Source organism: Xyrauchen texanus, chromosome 27 (genome assembly GCF_025860055.1).
Source record: "Xyrauchen texanus isolate HMW12.3.18 chromosome 27, RBS_HiC_50CHRs, whole genome shotgun sequence".
Taxonomy (NCBI): domain Eukaryota; kingdom Metazoa; phylum Chordata; class Actinopteri; order Cypriniformes; family Catostomidae; genus Xyrauchen; species Xyrauchen texanus.
The window spans coordinates 22855210-22877122 of record NC_068302.1 but is presented as its reverse complement, the minus strand read 5'-3'; the positions used below and the strand labels follow the sequence as shown (position 1 = coordinate 22877122).

Genomic DNA, 21913 nt, shown 5'->3' with positions numbered 1-21913 from the left:
TGATACTGTGGTACAGGGGTCTGGGCAGGGTGATACTGTGGAGAGTTCAGAGAATACAAGCCAGACGAATGATGATGCAAGCGGTTTGAAAGGTGATGTTTTGGAAAGAGGAAAGATAGTATCTTTGATTAAGAAGGTGCAATCAGATATGGTTGATGAGGAGATGGATGACGATGGTGATGATGATGATGATGATGATGGTGGTGGGTTATCTGATTTCTCAGATGTGTCAGATGTTTCACAATTAAGCTGTGAGCAGGTTTATTCACTAGATGAAATAAATAAATTCCTAGACGAAACCTTTGGAAAACCTGTTGATGTACGGAATCATTTTTCTGATCTGAAGAGGTTTGAGACTTCTGTTTGTTATTGGCAGAGGAAGGTTGGAGAAGATGAACTCAGTCGGCGAAAGAGATTTCGTTTAAAAAAATTTCTTGCAAAACTGCGAAGGGGTAAAACCCCTATAAAACGTAAATTCAAATAATTGAATCAATGGTTTATATATCACTCAGGATGGCTTTACTACACTCTTCATTTTTTTCTCTCTCTCTTTTCTATCTCTTTATAATTTCTATGGAGATGATAAGGGTAGCTTCTCTAAATATTAACGGAGGGAGAGACAGGAGCAAGAGAGCAATGGTGGCAGAATTAATCAATATTAAGAATGTAAGTGTTTCTTTTTTGCAAGAAACACATACAGACTGTAATAATGAATTAGAGTGGTGTAGATGGTGGGAGGGGAGAGCGTCTTCAGTCACGGCTCAAATTTGAGTGCTGGAGTAGCTATTCTTTTCTCAAAAAATTTGAACCTGAAAATGTTGTCAACTGAAGAAATAGATAAGGGTAGAGTTTTAATGGTTGCTGGAGAAATAAATGAATTAAAATTTATTTTTATAAATGTTTATGCTCCAAACAATGGCTCAGATCGTGTGGATGTGTTTAGGAAGTTGCAGAGTGCATTAAGAAAATGTGATAATGATTCTTGCATCATAATGGGTGGGGATTGGAATTGCACTACAAATTTTCTTTTAGACAGGAACAGAGAGGAGTCTCATCCACCTTCTAGTAATGCTCTTCAGAATATTATTGATGAATTTGAGTTGATGGATATGTGGAGGAACACGAATAAGAGAATTAGACAGTATACATGGGTTAAAATACTAGACTCTAATGTAACTGGAGCAAGATTAGATAGAATATATATAAGTAAAACAAGTATGAATAGAGTATCCAATGCTAATATTTTCCCTAACGGTTTTTCGGATCATCATATTGCAACCATAGATTTTAACATTATTACTTTAGCACGTCCAAGGTTTTACTGGCATTTCAATACTAAATTGCTGCAGGATAGGTCTTTTGTGAAAAGTTTGGTGATTTTTGGAAATTGTGGCAGTTGAATAAAGGTAATTTTGAAAAAATAACACAATGGTGGGAGGTGGGGAAAGCACAGATAAAGGTTTTTTGTCAAAATTTTTCCTATAATACTACTGTGTGTGTTAAAAAGAAAATTGAGCAGTTGGAGAAAGAAATCATTGGTATGGAAAATGTGATGGATGTAAATGTTTTGGGTGCTTCCAATGATTTAAGGAATAAGAAACTTGAATTAAGATCCATCTTAGAGGAAAGAGCTGAAGGGTGCTTTAATTAGAGCAAGAATTTCTTCCATCAAGGACATCGACTCTCCCACTTCTTATTTTTTTAATCTTGAGCGGAAAGTTGCACAACAAAAGCGCATACTTCACCTGCGCAAGGAAAATGGAACTTTAACATCAAATCCAACAGAAATGAGGAAAATGGCAATGGATTTTTATGCTGATTTGTATGGACATACTGACTGTGACTCTGGGAACATGGTACAATTATTACAAGGACTTCCAAAGTTGCAACCTGAGGATAAGAAAAAGCTTGACACCATGATCAGCCTTAACGAACTTTCAGATGCAGTTCAGCAACTCTCCACAGGGCGTGCACCAGGAATAGATGGTTTGCCTGCTGAATTTTACAAGACTTTTTGGACTGTTTTAGGTGAAGACTTTTATGAAGTTTGTTGTGAATGTTTTGAAAAGGGAATGTTGCCAACTAGCTGTCAGAGGGCTGTGATCTCTCTCTTACCAAAAAATGGAGATCTAGGTTTTTTAAAAAATTGGCGCCCTGTTTCTTTGATGTGCTCGGACTATAAAATATTGGCAAAAGTTTTAGCCAATAGGTTAAAAAAATACTTACATATTGTGGTCAAAGGAGAGCAAACTTATTGTATTCCGGGTCGTACAATCATGGACAATCTGTTTTTAATAAGAGATGTTATTGATGTGTCTATTAATGAAAATTGCAATGTTGGTTTTTTGTCTATTGATCAGGAGAAAGCTTTCGATCGGGTGGGTCATGAGTACATTTTCAAAGTCTTGGAATCTTTTGGGTTTGGGAATTGTTTTATTTCATGGATCCAATTGATGTATAAAGGGGCTTCAATAATGCTTAAGATGGGGAATGGTTTGACTTATCCATTGCCGGTGAAAAGAGGTATTCGACAGGGGTGTCCTCTCTCAGGGCAACTCTATAGCCTAGCAATTGAGCCCCTGTTATGCAAATTAAGAAATGGATTAAGGAGTTTTATGGTCCCAGGTGACCCAAGGGAGTCAAGATTTTTTGTGTCGGCTTATGCTGATGATGTAACTATTTTTGTCACTGGGCAAGAAGATATGCAAATATTATGTGAGAGTTTGGATGTCTACGAGAAAGCGTCTTCAGCTAAAGTCAATTGGGGAAAAGTAATGGTTTTATTGTGGGCCAGTGGGAAAATGGTGGGCCACCTCCACTTCCTGGGGGATTGCATTGGGGAAGAGAAGGTATTAAAATTCTTGGAGTGTTTTTAGGAGTAGAAAATTATAGAGGAAGGAACTGGGAGGGTTTGCTGGAGAAGGTGTCTGCTAAGTTGTCTAAATGGAAATGGCTATTGCCAGAGCTATCCTACAGGGGTAGAGTTTTGGTTACAAATAACCTGGCCGCCTCCATGTTATGGCACAGACTCAACGTGTTAGAGCCACCTGATGACATTGTTAAAAGTATCCAGAGGAAACTGGTGGAGTTCTTTTGGTCAGGACAGCATTGGATTCCTGCGGCAGCTCTGTATCTTCCAACTCAAGAGGGGGACAAGGTTTGGTTGACGTAAGGAGTAGGATCAGCACCTTTCGATTACAGGCAGCTCAGAGACTGCTGTATGAGGAGGACGTGGGGTGGACGGATGTGGCATGCGCTCTGTTGAGAAGAACATCGAATCTGGGATACGACAAGCAGCTGTTTTTACTGAAGGTTAATGAACTGGATTTTAATCACTTGACTTCATTCTACCAATCAATGCTAAAAGTGTGGAACATGACGTTTTCTGTGACCAGAGAGTTGTTGCGACCACAGGACTGGATTATGGGAGAACCCCTGTTTCACAACTCTTGGATACAAACAAATATTTTGTCTTCAAGCAGTGTGAGGAACTGTCTGGTCAGAGCGGGATGTACAAAGATCGAACACCTAAGGGATGGCAATGGGTGGAGGACGGCAATTTCAATTCAGCACAGGACAGGAATACGTTCTTTACGTCTCTTGGATCGGATGTTGGAGGAAATACAGTCAGCACTGCCTGGAGCCTGTAGAGAAGCACTTGGAGCCTTCGCAGGGATGGAGCTACAGAGTTCCAGCATTACGGGTCTCTGCTGCACGGGAAAGGCCGGATGATGAGGATTCTTTTGTGTCCTTTAAAACCCCAGAGTTGGGATTTTTTCAAGACATTGGCAAAAAGGCATTATACATTGTGTGTGTTAAAATGTCTCATCAAACTGTTTTGAGAAGGGTTAAAACATGGAGGTGGACAGAAGTGTTTGGGCCGGACTTCAGAGGGTGCTGGAGATCTCTGTACAAACCTCCTATTGAGAAGCGTACTGCAGATTTACAGTGGAGACTGATGTATGGTATAATAGCTACTGAACAGACACGTGGCGCACCTGAATCCAGAAGTAGGGAGGGAATGTCCTTTTTGTGGAACGGAGGAAACGGTTGATCACTTGTTTATCCAGTGTGAGAGGTTAAGAGATCTTTTTAACTTTTTAGAGGTTTGTTTCGAAAGCATGGGTGAGGAATTTTCTTGTCAAGTTTTTATTAGTGGTCCAAAGTACAAAGTCAGTGATCGAAGGAAAGTGGTTTTATTAAATTACCTTGTGGGAACAGCTAAGATGGCAATTTGGAAGACACGTAAAAACAGGATTTTGGGAACTGGTTCAGTTGATGCAGAGAGAGTTCTGAAAGGGATGGTGACTGCTCGAATTAAAATTGAGTATGCTTATTTCAAACTAGTTAATAATATTATGGATTTTTCTGCAGTGTGGTCAGTGGGAGGTTTTTTGTGTGAGGTTGGGGAGGACGAAATGTTGGTTGTAAAGATGTAATGAAAGGGCTGCAATCTGTATTGATGGGATTGTGTTTTAATTTATTTTTAATTTATTTATATTTTTGTAGTTTTTTGGATGACATATTGGATTGACATATGATAAATGATAAAATAAATATGTTTTAAGCCTCTCTCTCTCTCTCTCTCTCTCTCTATCTCTCTTGGACTTTACCAAAGGTCTATATACACATACATACACACACACACACAGATATATACACACATACATACATACATACACACATACACACACGTAGAGCAAATCTAAATCTGTTATATACAGTGCAAGGGAATGTAATGGCAGAAGAGTTTGGATGTGTTGGATAAATCTAAAAAGACTAAACTGTGTATTGCAAATAATTATTTCTCAATGGTGCAATTTTAACTGTTCATGAGATGGATAGCCTGAGGGAAAAACTGTTCCTGTGCCTGACGGTTCTGGTGCTCAGAGCTCTGAAGCGTCGGCCAGAAGGCAACAGTTCAAAAAGGTAGTGGGCTGGGTGAGTGGGGTCCAGAGTGATTTTTCCAGCCTTTTTCCTCACTCTGGAAGTGTATAGTTCTTGAAGGGAGGGCAGGGGGAAACCAATAATCCTCTCAGCAGTCCAAACTGTCCTTTGTAGTATTCTGATATCTTATTTCATAGCTGCACCAAACCAGACAGTTATTGAAGTACAGAGGACAGACTCAAGGACTGCTGAGTAGAACTGTATCAGCAGCGCTTGTGTCAGGTTGAACTTCCTCAACTGGCAAACTTTTTCACAATGGAGTCAATGTGGGTCTCCCACTTGAGGTCCTGTGAGATGGTAGTGCCCAGGAAACTTAATGACCCCACTGCTGCCACAGTGCTGTTCAGAATGGTGAGCATGGTTAATATTGGGGTGTTCCTCCTAAAGACCACAAACAGGTGCTGGAAGTGAATTTCCCCTGTCTCACAAGCTGCTGCCTGTCCGTCGGAAAGCTGGTAATCCACAGATAGATGTTGGGACAGAGAGCTGGTGTAGTTTAGTCTGGAGAATGGCTGGGATGATGGTGTTTAAAGCCGAACTGAAGTCCTCAAAAAGGATCTTTGCATATGTCCTTGTTCTGTCCAGATGTTGCAGTAAATGATGCAATCCCATGTTGACTGCATCCTCCATAGACCTGTTTGCTCAATAAGCAAATTGAAGGGGATCTAGAAAGGGTGCAGTGATGTTAAGCAAATTGAAGGGGATCTAGAAAGGGTGCAGTGATGTCCTTCAGGTGGGCCAACAACAGTCTCTCAAATTATTTCATGTTCACAGATGTCAGGGCGGCAGGTCTGTAGTCATTAAGTCCTGTGACTTTTGGTTTCTTTGGGACAGGAATGATGATTGAGTATTTGAAGCAGCTTGGGACTTCATACTGCTCCAGTGATCTATTGAAGATCTGTGTGAAGATGGGTCCCAGCTGGTTAGCACAGGATCTAAGACATGTGGGTAAAACAACATCTGGGCCTGAAGCTTTCATATTCTTTTGTTTCCAAAAGACATGGCACACCACATCTTGCAGGAGATGTTGGTGTTTGCGTGAAGTGAAGGTCAGCGCAGGTGTGGGGTGTGAGATTGGGCCTTTCAAATCTAGAGTAGAACAAATTCAGGTCATCAGCAAGTTGTTGGTACACCACAGGGTTGGGGGTTGGAGACCTGTAAATCGTAAGTTGTTTCATGGCACTCCACACTGATGCAGGGTTGTTAGCTGAAAACTTGTTTTTCAGCTTCTCAGAGTATCTTCTTTTAGCCACTCTGATTTCCTTATTCAGTATGTTCATAAAGGCACATAAAGGCAGCATAAAAGTACTCCAGTGGTTTAATCCATATCATCAGAAGAAATATGATAGGTTTGGGTAAGAAACAGATCAATATTTAAGTCATTTTATACTATAAATTCTCCTCTCTGCCCAGTAGGTGGTGATATGCAGAAAGACAGTGAATCACCAAAAACGAATGAGAAGAAGAATGTGAAATATAGTAAAGATAAAAAATTACTTAAATATTGATCTATTTCTCACCCACACATATCATATCACTTCTGAAGATATGGATTTAACCACTGGAATCGTATTGATTACTTTAATGTGACCTTTATATGCGTTTTGGAGCTTTGAAATTTTGGTACCCATTCACTTGAATTTTATGGACCCATGGAGCTGAAATATTCTTCAAAAACATACACATATAAGAACGGCATGGGAGTGAGTAAATGATGAGAGACTTAAAATTTTTGGGTGAACTATACCTTTAAGTGACCAAAAACATTTTAGGGCCGCTGTAAATAATACAAATGCTTTCTTCCTTCCTTCTTTTTTTTATTTTTTAATCTTTTTTTACTTTTGGCTTTTTAGCTACTTTTAAATGACTGGGAAAATAGGGTAAAATAGGATTGAGAAATGACAAGCCAGACTGAAATCACATGAGCATCATGGCTCAGTATGTCACATGTTAGCATGTGTGCTAACCGCTAGACCCCAGTTCTAAAATCACAGCTTTTAAAATCAAATCCCTTCATTCTGTCTTAATCCACATTTGGTCTGTTCTCATGCCAGGATCTCCTTTACCAAAGACATCTGGCCTAACAAATGTAATTACATACTTATAACATTTGTATGTAGCTATAATAGCTTTGTATTTGCATTGCAACAAACACCATGTCCAAAAAAAAAAACAATTCTGCAGATTCAACCCTTTTCTTCATTATGCATCAGTCTCTTGTTACTGGTGATTGATGTATGTTAATTAATCTGACTGAGGACATCAAGGAGATAATAATTCCAGCAATGTGTTTCTCCATATTTCAAAAATAGAAATAGAAAGCGGCTATTCAGTACATTGTCTCTGCAGAGAACCTAACATAAAAAAATTATATAATCTATTAACAGCTTCGCAGGTTTGGTATGATAAAGTTTAACACAGTTATATTAAAGTTCCTTTTCCCGAGCTCTCTCAAAATAGCACCTCCACACTGTGAGCACTGGAATCACATTTATCAACATGTTTTATTACTTTATTCAAAAGGATAATGTGTCAGCACCTTTCCTCATGCTGAATTCTGCCTGAACACATGTTTGATTCTGCGGTAATCGGGACGCCTGATGGATAGGAAACTGTTTTTGTTTATGAGAGTGTGAGCTCGCTGCCATCTGCTTCGAGATTAAACATCACGCTCTGATGGAATAAATAAACAGCTATCAAGCTCAAAGCAACCTGCTTATGACACTCATAAACGGCCATTTTAAATCACTTACTCTAGTGAATTCATTAACACATACACTCTTAACACATTTGATCAATCCAAGGCAAGAGCGGTAAATATGTCCAGAACTGCTACAGAGTCTTGTTCTGTTCATTGACTTTGTAACAATTAGGTTATTTTCAGCAAATTGTGAATAAAACTGCATGTTTTTTCAGCACAAATAATAATGTTTTGAATAATCTAATACTAAAGTCAAAAGTCCCTTGAAATCTCATGTAATTACAAGCCTATATTCTGTTATTTTATTCTGTGTAACACAAAGGTGAAATTCAGAAGAATTTTAAAGAAGTTTGTGTCCATTCTACAACATTTAATAGTGACCATGTTTGTCAAGTTCCAAAAAGGACAATTGTGCACTGTATCTCAACTCTTATGAAGCCATTGTAACGTATGACCTTGTCTTGTTTTACTGTTTCCCCTTTGTTTTCCATTTGTGTCACCTTTGTTACTCCATAGTCTTCACTTTTGACCCGTCTGTAACTCCACAGTCTTGTTAGCCCTCGTGTTCATTGTTCATTGTTTTCACCTGTCCTCGTTAGTTTCCCATTGGTTTCTGTTCATCACCTTATTATGTTATTTTGAGTTCTGTTTGTTCATTGGTCCTTTCTTGTATTTATACCCTGCCTATTTGTTCAGTCACTGTCGATCGTTGTTTGTTAGTGAATGTTTGTATGTCAGTAAGCCTGCTCTGTGTTCCCTTCCCGAGTTCCCTGTTTATGTTTCTTTCCCCATTGTGGGTTTTCCTTTGTGTTTGTTTAATTAATAAAGTGACTGCGTTTGGATCCTCAACCTTGTCTCCTTTGTCTGCCCTCGTCCTAATTCGTGACAGCCATAATATAGTATTATGTAAGGAACAGACCAACATTTAAGCTGTTATTCAGTGTAAATCTTCCTCTTCATCAAATCTCTTAAATCTCATTTGTGTGTGTGATTAGATTCAATCATGGCACTTAAATCAAATAATTGATCAAAAAGCACTGTTTTTGAGTGTGTCTTAACCGAATGCGACATGCCAGTTTGAATAGGCAAGATGGTTAATGAGACTTGAGTGTTGCTGCAGAGGAGAACATTATTAATTAACTAAAATTAACTACATTTTGGTCTGTTCCTCATACAAAGCTATTGTATGGCTTCAGAAGATGGAACCTAGCACACAAATCATATGGAATAATTTTATGGCATTTCTGGTCTCTTTTGAAGCTTTACAGCCATGGATACTTTGAACTCATCATTTCAAAAGAGCTGTGTAAAGATTCTTCAAACATTCTCCTTAATTAAGAGTATATGCATCTGGAAAAACATGGGGTTGAGGAAATTTGAGTGAACTATCCCATAACGGTCATCACAACATAAATGTAGACCTAATTGAAAATGAATGCTAATAATTAATCAAACAAGAGATATATTTAAATACATTAAACACTGTGTATGCCTGTGTGCATTTGTGTAAAAGATATATGAATTAACTGAGTCTGGGGAGCTCTGGGAGGGTATGATGCTGGTGTGACTTACATGTTTTATACCACAGATGGAACAGAGCAGTGGGCATTAAAGATTCCGTTTTCATTTTTCCTTCGTCTCTCACACAGGCCATATGGGCACCTTGGATAGGCTGTGAACAGTCACAGGAAGAGCTAACACATAACAAAGAATCTTACACTGAATTCACTCTCAAGAAAAGAGGAGTTAAGGGATTGTGAACCATTTTTTTATTATTATTATTTTATCTTTTGTCAGACAGTCTGAAATGGCCTGTCTCCTGAGTTATTATAGAGCACAAAGACCTCACAGACATAAAACAGAAAAACTCATTTACTGGTGCAGCTAACCAATGATGCAGAGAACTGAGATCTGATAAATCAGTGGCAATACAACAGCTACACACAACAGACACATCTCATCTTTGTGTGAGTGTAAGTGTGTATGTGTGTGAAGAACACTACAAAAATGTGTACTAAAATATGTGATAACATCTAAATTAACTGGTTTTAGTCAATTATGAAATATCCTAAATTTAGTAACTGAAGAAAATTTGAACTGAATAAAAAATATCCACAGTGACATCTTAAAAATCTGTGTGTGAACTTTGGATGGATGGATGGATGGATGGATATATTAAACAATCAAGCAGTTCAGTTTTGTCACACGACAGCAACATCGGTCAGTGAGGCATGTGTGACAATGTGACCCTCACACACTCCAACACAACCTATATCTCTTCATAGTTTCGCTGTCACTGGTCCTACTTTGTGTCTTGTTTTAGATGTGTACTTTTAGGACATGACAAAGAGACAGAGAGACTCATGCTTTACAGGGCAGAAGGGCATAGCACACCAACACTCACACAGTCACTCTCAGAGGGCGGGAGTGCTCAGGACTGCAGTCATCTGCAAGAGCCATGTCGCTTCCTACGTTTATTCTTTGACACCTTTCTCTGTCTGTCTCTCCACACCTCTGTCTCACTTATTCTCTTTCTTTCTCAACCTCTTTATTATGCCCTTCACTCTGCAACCCTTCTCCCTGCTTTTTCCCTCTCTCTCTGGGGATATTAGTTTTATTGAGAGGATGAGCTACAGTAACAGTAAACTTCCTGGCTATATTCCCTGTGTAAGTGTTTGTGTGCATGGGACAAATACTTCACTCTCATTTAGCTCATTATCCCTGAAGCTTTTGCTGCTCGTAGAGAAGTTTTGAGTTATTACCAATGGTTTAGTGTGTGTGTGTTCAGTCACCTCGCTCTGACCTGTTAAGCAGTAGTATGTGATAACTGATTATCTCTACACTTATTCTTACCTTTCCTCAGCTCTGATTGGCTCACACTTTAAACTCCTGGTGGTCTTATCCAATCAATTACATTTACAGCTATTCATTTAGCATGCACTATTATCCTAAGTGCTTACAAATGAGAATAATACAAGCTAAAGCAATGACTCCAAGGGAGAACACAATACAAATACACTGTGAAAATGGTTTTAGTAACCTAACATTTTTTATTTAGTACAAATATTAAGTAACATCACTGCAATAAAGAAAAGTTAATTGACAAATCATGCTCTATAGGATATCAAATGTGCTCTATGTGCTGCATGTTCTGAAACTGAACAAAAATTTAACTTCACACAATGAGTCAGGTTGTGATTTTGATTTGAGCAGAATTCGAATATTACAAAAAAAGTTAGAGACCTAGAGCAAAATACAGTCAGGGGACCCATAATTCCTAGCTGGGCCACAGTGGTCAGAACAGAAATATATATATATATATATACTGCAACTTTCCAGAAAAACTGCTTATCAGAATCAGTGCCATGTTCAGTGAATTAGAAACAAATGCTAAAGAAAAGGGGTTCATCTCATTTGTCCTGTGTCCTGTGTTTCTTCAGTAGGGTATGAAACTAGCACCCACGACACGTCAAATGTGGGTAATTTTTGTGCAGTGGTGGTTCATTTTGGTCAACTACCCAACACTGTGCATGGCGATCTTGGAGTAAAATGTCTTTAGACACAAAGACATGTATGAACAGATGAAAGAAAAGCAGTCTGATTCACAGTTTTTTCAGAGGTTCAGTGACGCTTTGCCGCTTATGCACACAGCACGAGCACTTCTCACTAAACACTTGCACGTGAAGAGTTTTCACTCTTTCTTCATGTGAAAACAGTTCAGAAGAATAGTATTGTATATGTCAACACTGTAAATGATCTCCGACCATCTCAGGAGGTGCTCTGAGTTTAATTCGTTTTATTTTCACGTAGCAGTTCGTGTTTTGCATGCATTGTGAAAGCAACTCTACTAGGGCTGCTAGCATTACTGTGACAACTGCCCCATTATCCATGTGATATAATTATATCAACATGCATAAAAGACCTTGAAAAAACTTGAAATCAATTCCTGATATCATTTAATTTAATGAGTTTAGTAAAGTTTAAGATTATTAGTAACTGTTTTGTGGATTCTTCATCCTAGGGATGCATCCGTTTTCCATTTTTAAAAGACTTCAAGTCAAGTCAAGTCAAGTGGTTTTTATTGTCGTTTCAACCATATACAGTTAGTACAGTACACAGCAAAATGAGACAATGTTCCTCCAGGACCATGGTGCTACATAAAAACAACAAAGGACCAACACAGGACCACATGAGACAACACAACGAAATAAAATACCTATATAAAAAAACCTATATATACCTATATAAAGTGCACGTGCAAACATGTGCAAAAAGTAAGGGACAGTACAACAAATTTCTGACAATGAACAGGACAATAGACAGTGCAGTGCCGACCAGTACTCAGTAGTGCAAAAAGATGACAGTTTCTAAAAATGTAAACATAACATACTATGAGATAATGTTCTATGCACATAGCAGTTATTGAGGTAGCAGACAGTTATAAAGTGACAGTAATTAAAGTGCAACTCAGGACACGTGTGTGTGTGTGTGTGTGTGTGTGTGTGTGTGTGTGTCAAACCAGTCTCTGAATATTGAGGAGTCTGATGGCTTGGGGGAAGAAGCTGTTACACAGTCTGGCCGTGAGGGCCCGAATGCTTCGGTACCTCTTGCCAGACGGCAGGAGGGTAAAGAGTTTGTGTGAGGGGTGTGTGGGGTCGTCCACAATGCTGGTTGCTTTGCGGATACAGTGTTTTTTGTAAATGTCTTTGATGGAGGGAAGAGAGACCCCAATGATCTTCTCAGCTGTCCTCACTATCCTCTGCAGGGCTTTGCGGTCCGAAACGGTGCAAGTCCCAAACCAGGCAGTGATGCAGCTGCTCAGGATGCTCTCAATAGTCCCTCTATAGAATGTAGTGAGGATGGGGGTTGGGAGATGTGCTTTCCTCAGCCTTCGAAGAAAGTAGAGACGCTGCTGGGCTTTCTTGGTGATAGAGCTGGTGTTGAGGGACCAGGTGAGGTTCTCCGCCAAGTGAACACCAAGGAATTTGGTGCTTTTGACGATCTCCACAGAGGAGCCGTCGATGTTCAGCAGAGTGTGTTCACCTTGTTCTCCCCTAAAGTCAACAACCATCTCTTTTGTTTTGTCGAAATTCAGGGACAGGTTGTTGGCTCTACACCAGTTCGTCAGCCGCTGCACCTCCTCTCTGTATGCTGACTCGTCGTTCTTGCTGATGAGACCCACCACGGTCGTGTCATCGGCGAACTTGATGATGTGATACGAGCTGTGCATTGCTGCACAGTCGTGAGTCAGCAGAGTGAACAGCAGTGGACTGAGCACACAGCCCTGGGGGGCCCCAGTGCTCAGTGTGGTGGTGGTGGAGATGCTGTTCCCGATCCGGACTGACTGAGGTCTCCCAGTCAGGAAGTCCAGGATCCAGTTGCAGAGGGAGGTGTCCAGGCCCAGCAGGTTCAGCTTTCCAATCAGGTGCTGGGGAATGATTGTGTTGAATGCTGAGCTGAACTTTATGAACAGCATTCGAACGTATGAGTCCTTATTGTCTAGGTGGGTGAGGGCCAGATTGAGGGTTGTGGTGATGGCATCGTCCGTTGAACGGTTTGAACGATACGCAAACTGCAGTGGGTCTAGTGAGGGGGGCAGCTGGGTCTTAATCTGCCTCATGACGAGCCTCTCGAAGCACTTCATGATGATGGGTGTAAGTGCGACGGGACGGTAGTCGTTGAGGCAGGACACTGAAGACTTCTTTGGCATGGGGATGATGGTGGTGGCCTTGAAGCACGTTGGAACGACGGCGCTGCTCAGAGAGATGTTGAAGATGTCGGTAATAACATCTACTAGCTGGTCTGCACATCCTCTGAGCACTCTGCCAGGAATGTTGTCTGGTCCAGCAGCCTTCCGTGGGTTGACTCTACGTAGAGTTTTCCTCACATCTGCCGTGGTAAGACAGAACACCTGTTCGTTGGGAGGAGGGGTGGACTTCCTCGCCATCACGTCGTTCTGCACTTCAAACCGAGCGTAGAAGTCGTTCAGCGCATTTGGAAGGGAGGCATCTTTGTCACAGGCAACTGATGTTGTCCTGTAGTTGGTGATGGCCTGGATGACCTGCCACATGTGCCGCGTGTCACCGCTGTCCTGGAAGTGACTGTGGATTCTCTGGGCGTGTGTGCGCTTTGCCTCTCTGATTGCCCGTGACAGTTTGGCCCTAGTTGTTCTTAGGGCTGCCTTATCGCCTGCTCTGAAGGCGGAGTCTCGGGACCTCAGCAGCGTGCGCACCTCCACAGTCATCCACTTCCTGATATTGCGCTACACAACATGTTGTTATGGCAATGGCGTATTCACAAGCACACACCAAAGACTCAGCGTAATGTTTTGTATTTGGTTGTGCTAATTTGCACACTACACAGGAGAGTTTATTAATGATAACATGGCAACAATCAAAATGAATGAAAGGGCTGGCTCCCGTTTATGGGCTCTTTAAACGTCAAGTTCCATTGCGCATTTGCTTCTTTGCAGATTTAAGAACTAATATTATATTATGTTGTTGATATAGCTGATTATTTTCAATTTTGGTGGCGTAATGGTGTGGGGAATGTTTTCTTGGCACACTTTGGGCCTGTTAATATCAATAATCACTTGAATGCCACAGCCTATTTGAGTATTCTTGCTGACCATGTGCACCCCTTCATGGCCCCAATTTACTCATCTTCTAATAGCTACTTTCAGCATGATAATTTACCATGTCACAAAGCAAAAGTCATCTAAAAAACTAGTTTCACTGGCTACTGGTTTCACTTTTATCTAAAAAGTGACATAGCATAGACATCTAATGTTTTATATGAAGCTAATTAGACTTACTTTAGACTAATCCAAACCCCAACCCAACCCCTTTTGCATTATTTTAAATAAAAAAAGATTAGTTTATGTATGAATAGTTTTTCCATTTGATGACATTCCAAAGGGTCCCAAAAGGGAGGATTTGTCAGATTTAGCTCACTTCTGGGGACAATTTTGACTAAACTATTTCCAAGTATGTACACACACACGAACACACTCATGCACAAACACCCACACACAGTATAAACATTGTCTGTCTGTTTTTAGGACGTTTTAAGTATCAGTTCAAATTTCTGGTACATGTAAATACAAGAACCAAACAAAAACTTGTTCTGATGTTGTTCAAAAATCTAATGAAAAACTGTATGGTAATATTGACCCAAATCTGACTGTTTAAAGACTCATTAAAATTATCAACACTGTAGGTTAAAATTGAAATAAAGTAATACAACAGGCTTAAGACCATATGAACCTTGACCTTGACTTACCGATGTGACTGCGGTGTGAGGAGGCATCAGACAGATGACCCCAGAGAGATAGAAGGGTCAAAAACACCAGCAAGAGCCATGCACATGCCCTCTGTACTGCCCGCTCCTGCATACTGAAACACAACAGACAAACCATATCAGCATATGAGCCTTACACTCATCAGATTCTGTAAGCTATTACAAGACTGCATGTTTCTAGAAGGGATCACATTCTCTAGCTATATGTCATAATTTTTTCTCTGAATGTTTTCTGATGCACTGCTGACTGCTCTAAAATCATTAAACACAGTTCACCCCAAAATGAAAATTCAATTATTATTTACTCACCCTCATGTTGTTCAAAACCTACTACAGTATGCCTTTCTTTTTTAAGCAGAATATTAGCCTCAGTAACCATTCACATTCATAGCATCTTTTATTTCTATAGTAAATGATGATAGAATTTTCATCTTTGGGTGAACTATCACTTTAAACTCTACCCCAGGGCAGATTCTATCTTAACACTATAGAGAGGAGAATCAGTCTAGATGAAAACTCTACAAATTAAAATCACTCTTCATCTTTCTCCTTCTTCTGTTTCATCTCCTGATACTCTTTCATATCCTTGGGAATAAAGAGATAAAAAGAGATTTAAGCATTTAATTTGGAGATTGAACAAAAGCAAATTATTTATTTACAACGTATTGACATTTGAAAAGGCAAACAGTGCAAGCAAACTCAATGCATGTAGGAGTCCAATTGTGTGTGCATACATTTAACCCCTCTATTGCACAATGTTGCCTCAGGATATCAAACCCATTTTTTTCATCTTGAAAGCACATGATGCATATACAATGACACAAAAATAGTTAATAATGAATACACCAATACAAAGCTTTTTTATTTATCACACTACGTCCTGGCAGTGTTTATCAGGCATGGTGCTCGATCTGGAGGACACAAATTCTCGTTCTGGAGAACTGACCTCAGAAAAGCAATATACAAAAGCTACATAAATGTAGACTAATTGAAATTAATATATAGGCCTACAGTATAACTGCAGTCACTCACTTGCATTACAAATACTTAAACAAAAGCTGCTTTGATACATTTCTTACCATTGTGCTATTGTGGTCTCACAAACATTATTTTTCAAATTGTGTTTATGATTTAAGTAATGAGGTCCATTTTCCCCTAAGAACGTGAATAACTTTTTTTTTTTTACATTGCATAATGTGTGGAATAAAGGCTTTTAAAAAAAGCATTAGTCTAGATACTTCTGTTTCTTTAGTATTGTCAGCCATCCAATGAGAGCACATTTGTTATCTTTAATAAAAGTCTGACAGAGCGAGAAGTGTGTGTGAAAGAAAAAAGAGAGATAAACAACATAAAAAGGTGATTTGGATGTTTAGAAGGTAAATTGTTTTCCATGCTCAGAAAGGTCTATGAGTCGCTGTGGGAACATGTCAAATTAAGCAGATTTAGTGTACTAATTATCTATTAACCAGCAGAGCTTTTTCCTTCTTAAAGCTGAGGGGTGAGTAGGAAAGCCCTTGTGTATGAAAACAATGTCTTGAGGGAGTTTTACATATACTACAAAGATGCTGTCATTTATGTCACATTCTGCACATTCTCACATCATAGCCAGAAATCAAGAATTTTACCCACATGTAGAGTTTACAGATGTACAGTAGTGTGTAATGTTTGTCGCACTAACAGCACCAAACTAAATTGCAAATACAGTACATTTTTCCCAAAAACACGATTCTCAAACAATCCCTTTAAAAAATAAAACTGGTAGTCCTGCCCCCAAACTCAGACCACTGGTTGAGCTAATGTTGGGCCTGTGTTAAAGACGAATAATTTCAAAATGTTCAAAATGTAATTTCAGTCATTTCCTATTTAGGAAAGAAAACAAAACAATATATATCAATAATGATTTATAAACATTTTCCAAACAAAGCCTTCCACAATAAAAAGGACGCACTAAAATATCACCAATTCAAGTAACATTAAACATTTCACTATGTCTAAGTGGGAATTTGATCATTTGAAAGAACTAGTCTCCCATAGGTTGCATATTCATTGCAATGGGCATGAAATCTCTTAAACTCTCATCGTCCACAATGTTCATCAGCTGGCAGACTGTGGCTAACTGCTTTGCAGAAGCCTTCATGAGCAACGTTCATTATTCACTTCCGGGCGTCGATTCTGCATAAAGCACCGCTTTAAACTCCACATGAAAAGCGTTTGCAAGACTTGACATGCTTCTGTGGTAATTAAATTGCACTTTACAGAGGCTGCAAAGTACTTGATTTATCCCATCTAGTCTTGTTTTGGACAACAATTAGTGTTAAGAGTACATTTCCCATAATTTCATCACTGACACGGCTGTTGCGTGTGTGTTTTTGGCGTGCGTCAGTGTAACTCCGAGCGGACACATTGCAAATGTTCTGCCCTGCTCCGATCAGTGTTTATGCTGGTTCATGCTTTATTCATGGTAAATGCGTTAATTGTGATTTAAAAACAACAAAAAACACTTTAAACTTAAATTTAATGGCATGCATTAAAGAATTAATTTTGACATCTCTAATTATAACACAAGAAAGTTAAAAATCTCATTTTTTTAATGCACCACAGAGCAACAGTATTTTCACTTTAACAAAGTCAACCTATGCACACCCACCTCATACTGTATATGCCTTAAATACAAAATATATATTAACCGAAATGTGATTTATGTGATTGTGATTTTATGATGCTGAAGAGACGCTCCAAAAGTGTCTGTCTAACGCATATATATAGACCAACAATATAATTAAAAATAGCACAAATGGCATGTAAGAACTCGTACTCTAAGAACTTAGTTGCAAAAGTGTTGGTGTCTACTGTAGGCATATTTTCAATGATATGGGACTAAAACATGACTTCTAAAGTCATATTTTGTATTGCCTAATCAATGGTTCACTTATCTGCCACAATATTTCAATATAATATAGTCAACAGTAATAATAATTAGCTTTATATAAAGACAATAGAAGTCTATGGTGTCAAAATTTAGATAACCAAGTACATGTGTATTTGTATGTTGAGCTGAGCTCAATAGAGCTGAGTTGAATATGACTGTGTTTGCCCTAGCTGCTCTACTTTGACGGCTAAACTTCCGCTGTGTGTTCATTAGTTCTTTAGGAGTTCTCAATAAACACTGCCAAACACCCACCGGCTAGCGTCATCAACAAGTCTCTACATTAATACCAGTGAAGGTTAATTGCTATCAAATCTCCAGCAAGACTTTAATTGCTAGCATTAATTGCTAGCTTTCATTTGAAAATGATGAAGAGTCTTCAACAGATGTAAAACGTTCTATATTTCACTTTACATTAATACAATTAATAATAATTCCTTACTATTCTAGGCACTCAAAGCACTTTGTACACTATAAAGGGAATCTCCTCACCCACCACCAGTGTGCAGCATCCACCTGGATGATGCAACAGCAGCTATAGATCACCAGTATGCTCACCGCATTGGTGGAGAGGAGAGTAGAATAATGTAGTCAATTCAGGGAAGAGGATTATTAAGAGGCCATGATGGATAAGGGCCAATGGGGGAATTTGGCCAGGACAGGTAGTACCCAGAGAGTCAGGACCTCGGTTTAACACCTCATATGAAGGACAGTGCCTTTTTACAGTACAGTGTTCCCATCAATACACTGGGGCATAGGACCCACACAAACCGCAGTCTGTCAATCACTCAACATTGTGTTGATGTAGTGACACTAGGGGTCGCCCTTGGAAGCCCCAAACACCTCTGATCTTTGAGAAAAGGCCAATTGGAATTGGCAAGTGGAATTTGCATGCCACTTCCCTGGACATACGTGTATAAAAGGAGCCACTCATTCAGATTTTTTTGTTGTGTTCAGCGAGCTGAATTACTCTGCCAATCCATTCACCTCTGTATCCAGTGAAGCTGTTGGATTTATGGTGCAATACAGCGGTTTCTCCAAATCTTGCACCAGCGTTGTGCAGAGAACGCACCTGGGTGCTTCAGCAGCTAAGAGTATATTCTTTCCTCATAAAGAGTATATTTCCTTACTAAAAGAGTGGCACTTACAAAAGCGTCTTTTTCAAGATGCCTTTTCGTTTCTGTATTATTCCTGGTTGCAGTCACTATCTCACGCTTCTGACAGCCACGATCGCTGTCTCACGTGTCTGGGTGCTACCCAAGCAGAGACATCTTTCGTGGATGGTTCATGCCCTCATTGTGAGAACCTGATGATGGCAATGTTGCGTTCGCGGCTTTCTTTCATCAGAGGGAAAGCTACCCCAGCAGCTCCCCACCTCGGTACCCTGCCCGTCTCGCACCGCCAGTCCATGTAACACAGTTCAGTTATTCGTGGCGTTTTGTATAGGGACCCCTAGTGTCAATACATCTACACAACGTTGAGTGAGTGACAGAAGGGGAAAGTCTTGGTTACTGTCGTAACCTCCATTTCCCGATGGAGGGAACAAGACGTTGTGTCCCTCCTGCCACAACACTGAGCTACCCACTGAAATAGCAGGGACCTTTTCTCGGCTCCTCAGCACAAAACCTGAATGAGCAGTTGCAAGCCAGCTCCTTTTATACCTGTATGTCCGGAGAGTGGAAAGCAAATTCCACTCACCAATTCCCATTGGCCTTTTCTCAAAGATCAGAGGTGTTTGGGGCTCCCAAGGGCGACCCCTAGTGTCACTACATCGACACAACATCTCATTCCCTCCATCAAGGAATGGTGGTGGTTATGACAGTAACAAGACATTTTCCCCAGGAGGTCTCCCATCAAGGTACTGACCAGGCTCAACCCTGCTTAACTTTAGTGGGCAAACAGATGAGAGCTGCAGGGTGATTTGGCTGCTGGTACTTATTTAACTTATTTACTGGTATTTACTTTTCTTTCTATCATTAGTTAGTTATATATCATAGTTATATAGGATAGCTAGGCAAAAACATTTCACTGTACTCACTCACAAGGTTGCATTGTGATATAGACAGGAAGTATTTCACAGGTAGATGGGTATCTTTTAGTGTTAAAGATTGTATTGTGAGATGGAGAGTATATTAGAGATAGAGAGGCACTCTTTGAGATGATTTGTGTAGGCTGTATTGTCAGATACAGAGTGGTATTGTAGAGATAGAATGTATTTAAAAGTATTTGAGTGTTATATTGTGGGACAGAGTTATATTTCAGAGGTAAGAGGGCACACATTTAAAGGTATAATAGCGATATTTGTAGTGTGAGAGAAGAGGAGTGCTTCTACTGTGTTACTGTATGAAACCTATGCTCACAGCTAAGTTTTTTTTAACCCAGTTAGTGTTACACAGTACAGCAGCTGCATCTTAAACATTTAGAGGGAGAGAGAGAGAGAGAGAGAGAGAGAGAGAGAGGGAGGCAGTCATCTATGTTCCATTCATTTAATTAGTCCCACTGGAAACTTTGCAGATGGTGACATCATAACACACAGACATTCCACTTTTATTTTCTTTCGAAGTACAGTATATGTCCACATCCAACATCTCTCTCTCTCTCTCTCTCTCTCTCTCTCTCACACACACTTTTCATGTGACTCTCTCTCATTCAGTATTTTAAACCATGCCCTAATGGCTCTGTCCTTACTCAGTTGGCCAAGTCTGAATCGATCATGCCATGCTGCAGAGCTGGAGAGCTCACATAATTTCATGTAACATTTTAAGTTCAAAGACAGGAGTTTAGCTACAAAATGACACAAAAAAATAAATAAATAAACATACACACTCACACATATCTCCATACAAGTTTTAGCTTATAGATCTCATTATGACCGACAGACCAAAAAGCATCAAAGAATATTCACCCATCACATAACGCCCCTTTCATCTTCCCTTCCTGCTTCTATTCAGACAGGTTTTTCAGTCCTGTAACAAAAGCTTCAGGCTAGTAAATTTGTGCTCTATAAAATTAATGTGTTTGTAGTTATACTGTTCTCTCTTTCTCCACTCCTCACTCTCCCCCCTCAAGGGACAATCTGCATATCTCCACAAAAAGCTGCATAAGAACGTCAAAAGATATGAATGCATCAGCACTCATAAGAATATTTTTCAGCAGTCTTTAAAGTCAGCGCACGATGTGCAGATTTTGAGAAACTCAGGGGCCTAATATACAGTCATCAATATAAGACATTTGTTTAGAAGTGACCTGCCTGGTTAAAAATCAGGGATCAACAAATATTTTTTTTTGTTTTTTGCTAGTCCAGTTGGACCAGTAGTTCCAACTTTTATTTGCCTTTTCAACATTTCCACTATGACAAATATGATAAAATAGCTACATTTGATATGTGTCAAAAAAGAAATTATACTTTTCATTTAAAAAAGTTTGTTAAATAAAATGTATTTCAACCTATTCAGATGATTGACTGTACTAAAAAAGTATCACAAAGCAGTCATTGTGCACATGCATTGAACGCGTTTGTATTCGCTCGTGGTCAAAAGAGTATACTTTGTAAGACAATGTGATCAACCACCGAAATCTGATCTGGAACAATGGAACTTGCGACCACAGTTGGCTACCGATGCTTTTGGGAAATGCACCCCATACTAATAGCATTCTTGGGCTAAAACAGATGCAGTGCAACAAATAAAACAGAATAGTGTCCTGAGAAGCATGTAAAAGGTTAAAAAAAAAATATTTAATAGACACAGCATCTAATAAAATGCAGCACTCCTGCACAAAACACTGAAAAAACAGCTCAACGGTCAAGGGCATCCGTTTAGCATACAAATGTAGGTGAAGGTTTTTGGCCATTGAGTCTTGCTCTCTTATCAGCGTCGCACAGTATAAGCATTAGGTACGTACATACAACTTTATTTAATCTTTATAACCCTGCACTAAAATGCAGTGTCTCTGTAGTAGGATGATAAGATCAGTTAGAGTGTATCAGTTTACTCAAATAGCTACAAAGAATGAGAATGCCAGACATGGTGAAAGAGGGG

At 39.5% G+C, this 21913-nt stretch overlaps 1 protein-coding gene across 1 annotated transcript in view; it reads right to left on the bottom strand.

Moving 5' to 3' along the window:
- Nucleotides 1-21913, bottom strand: part of LOC127621285 (chemokine-like protein TAFA-2) — a 126465-nt gene that overhangs the window by 38625 nt on the left and 65927 nt on the right. The window contains exon 2 of the mRNA XM_052094811.1: nucleotides 14930-15042. Coding sequence (XP_051950771.1) covers nucleotides 14930-15041 — 112 coding nt within the window. The 5' untranslated portion in view covers nucleotide 15042. The remainder of the gene's footprint in view (nucleotides 1-14929; nucleotides 15043-21913) is intronic.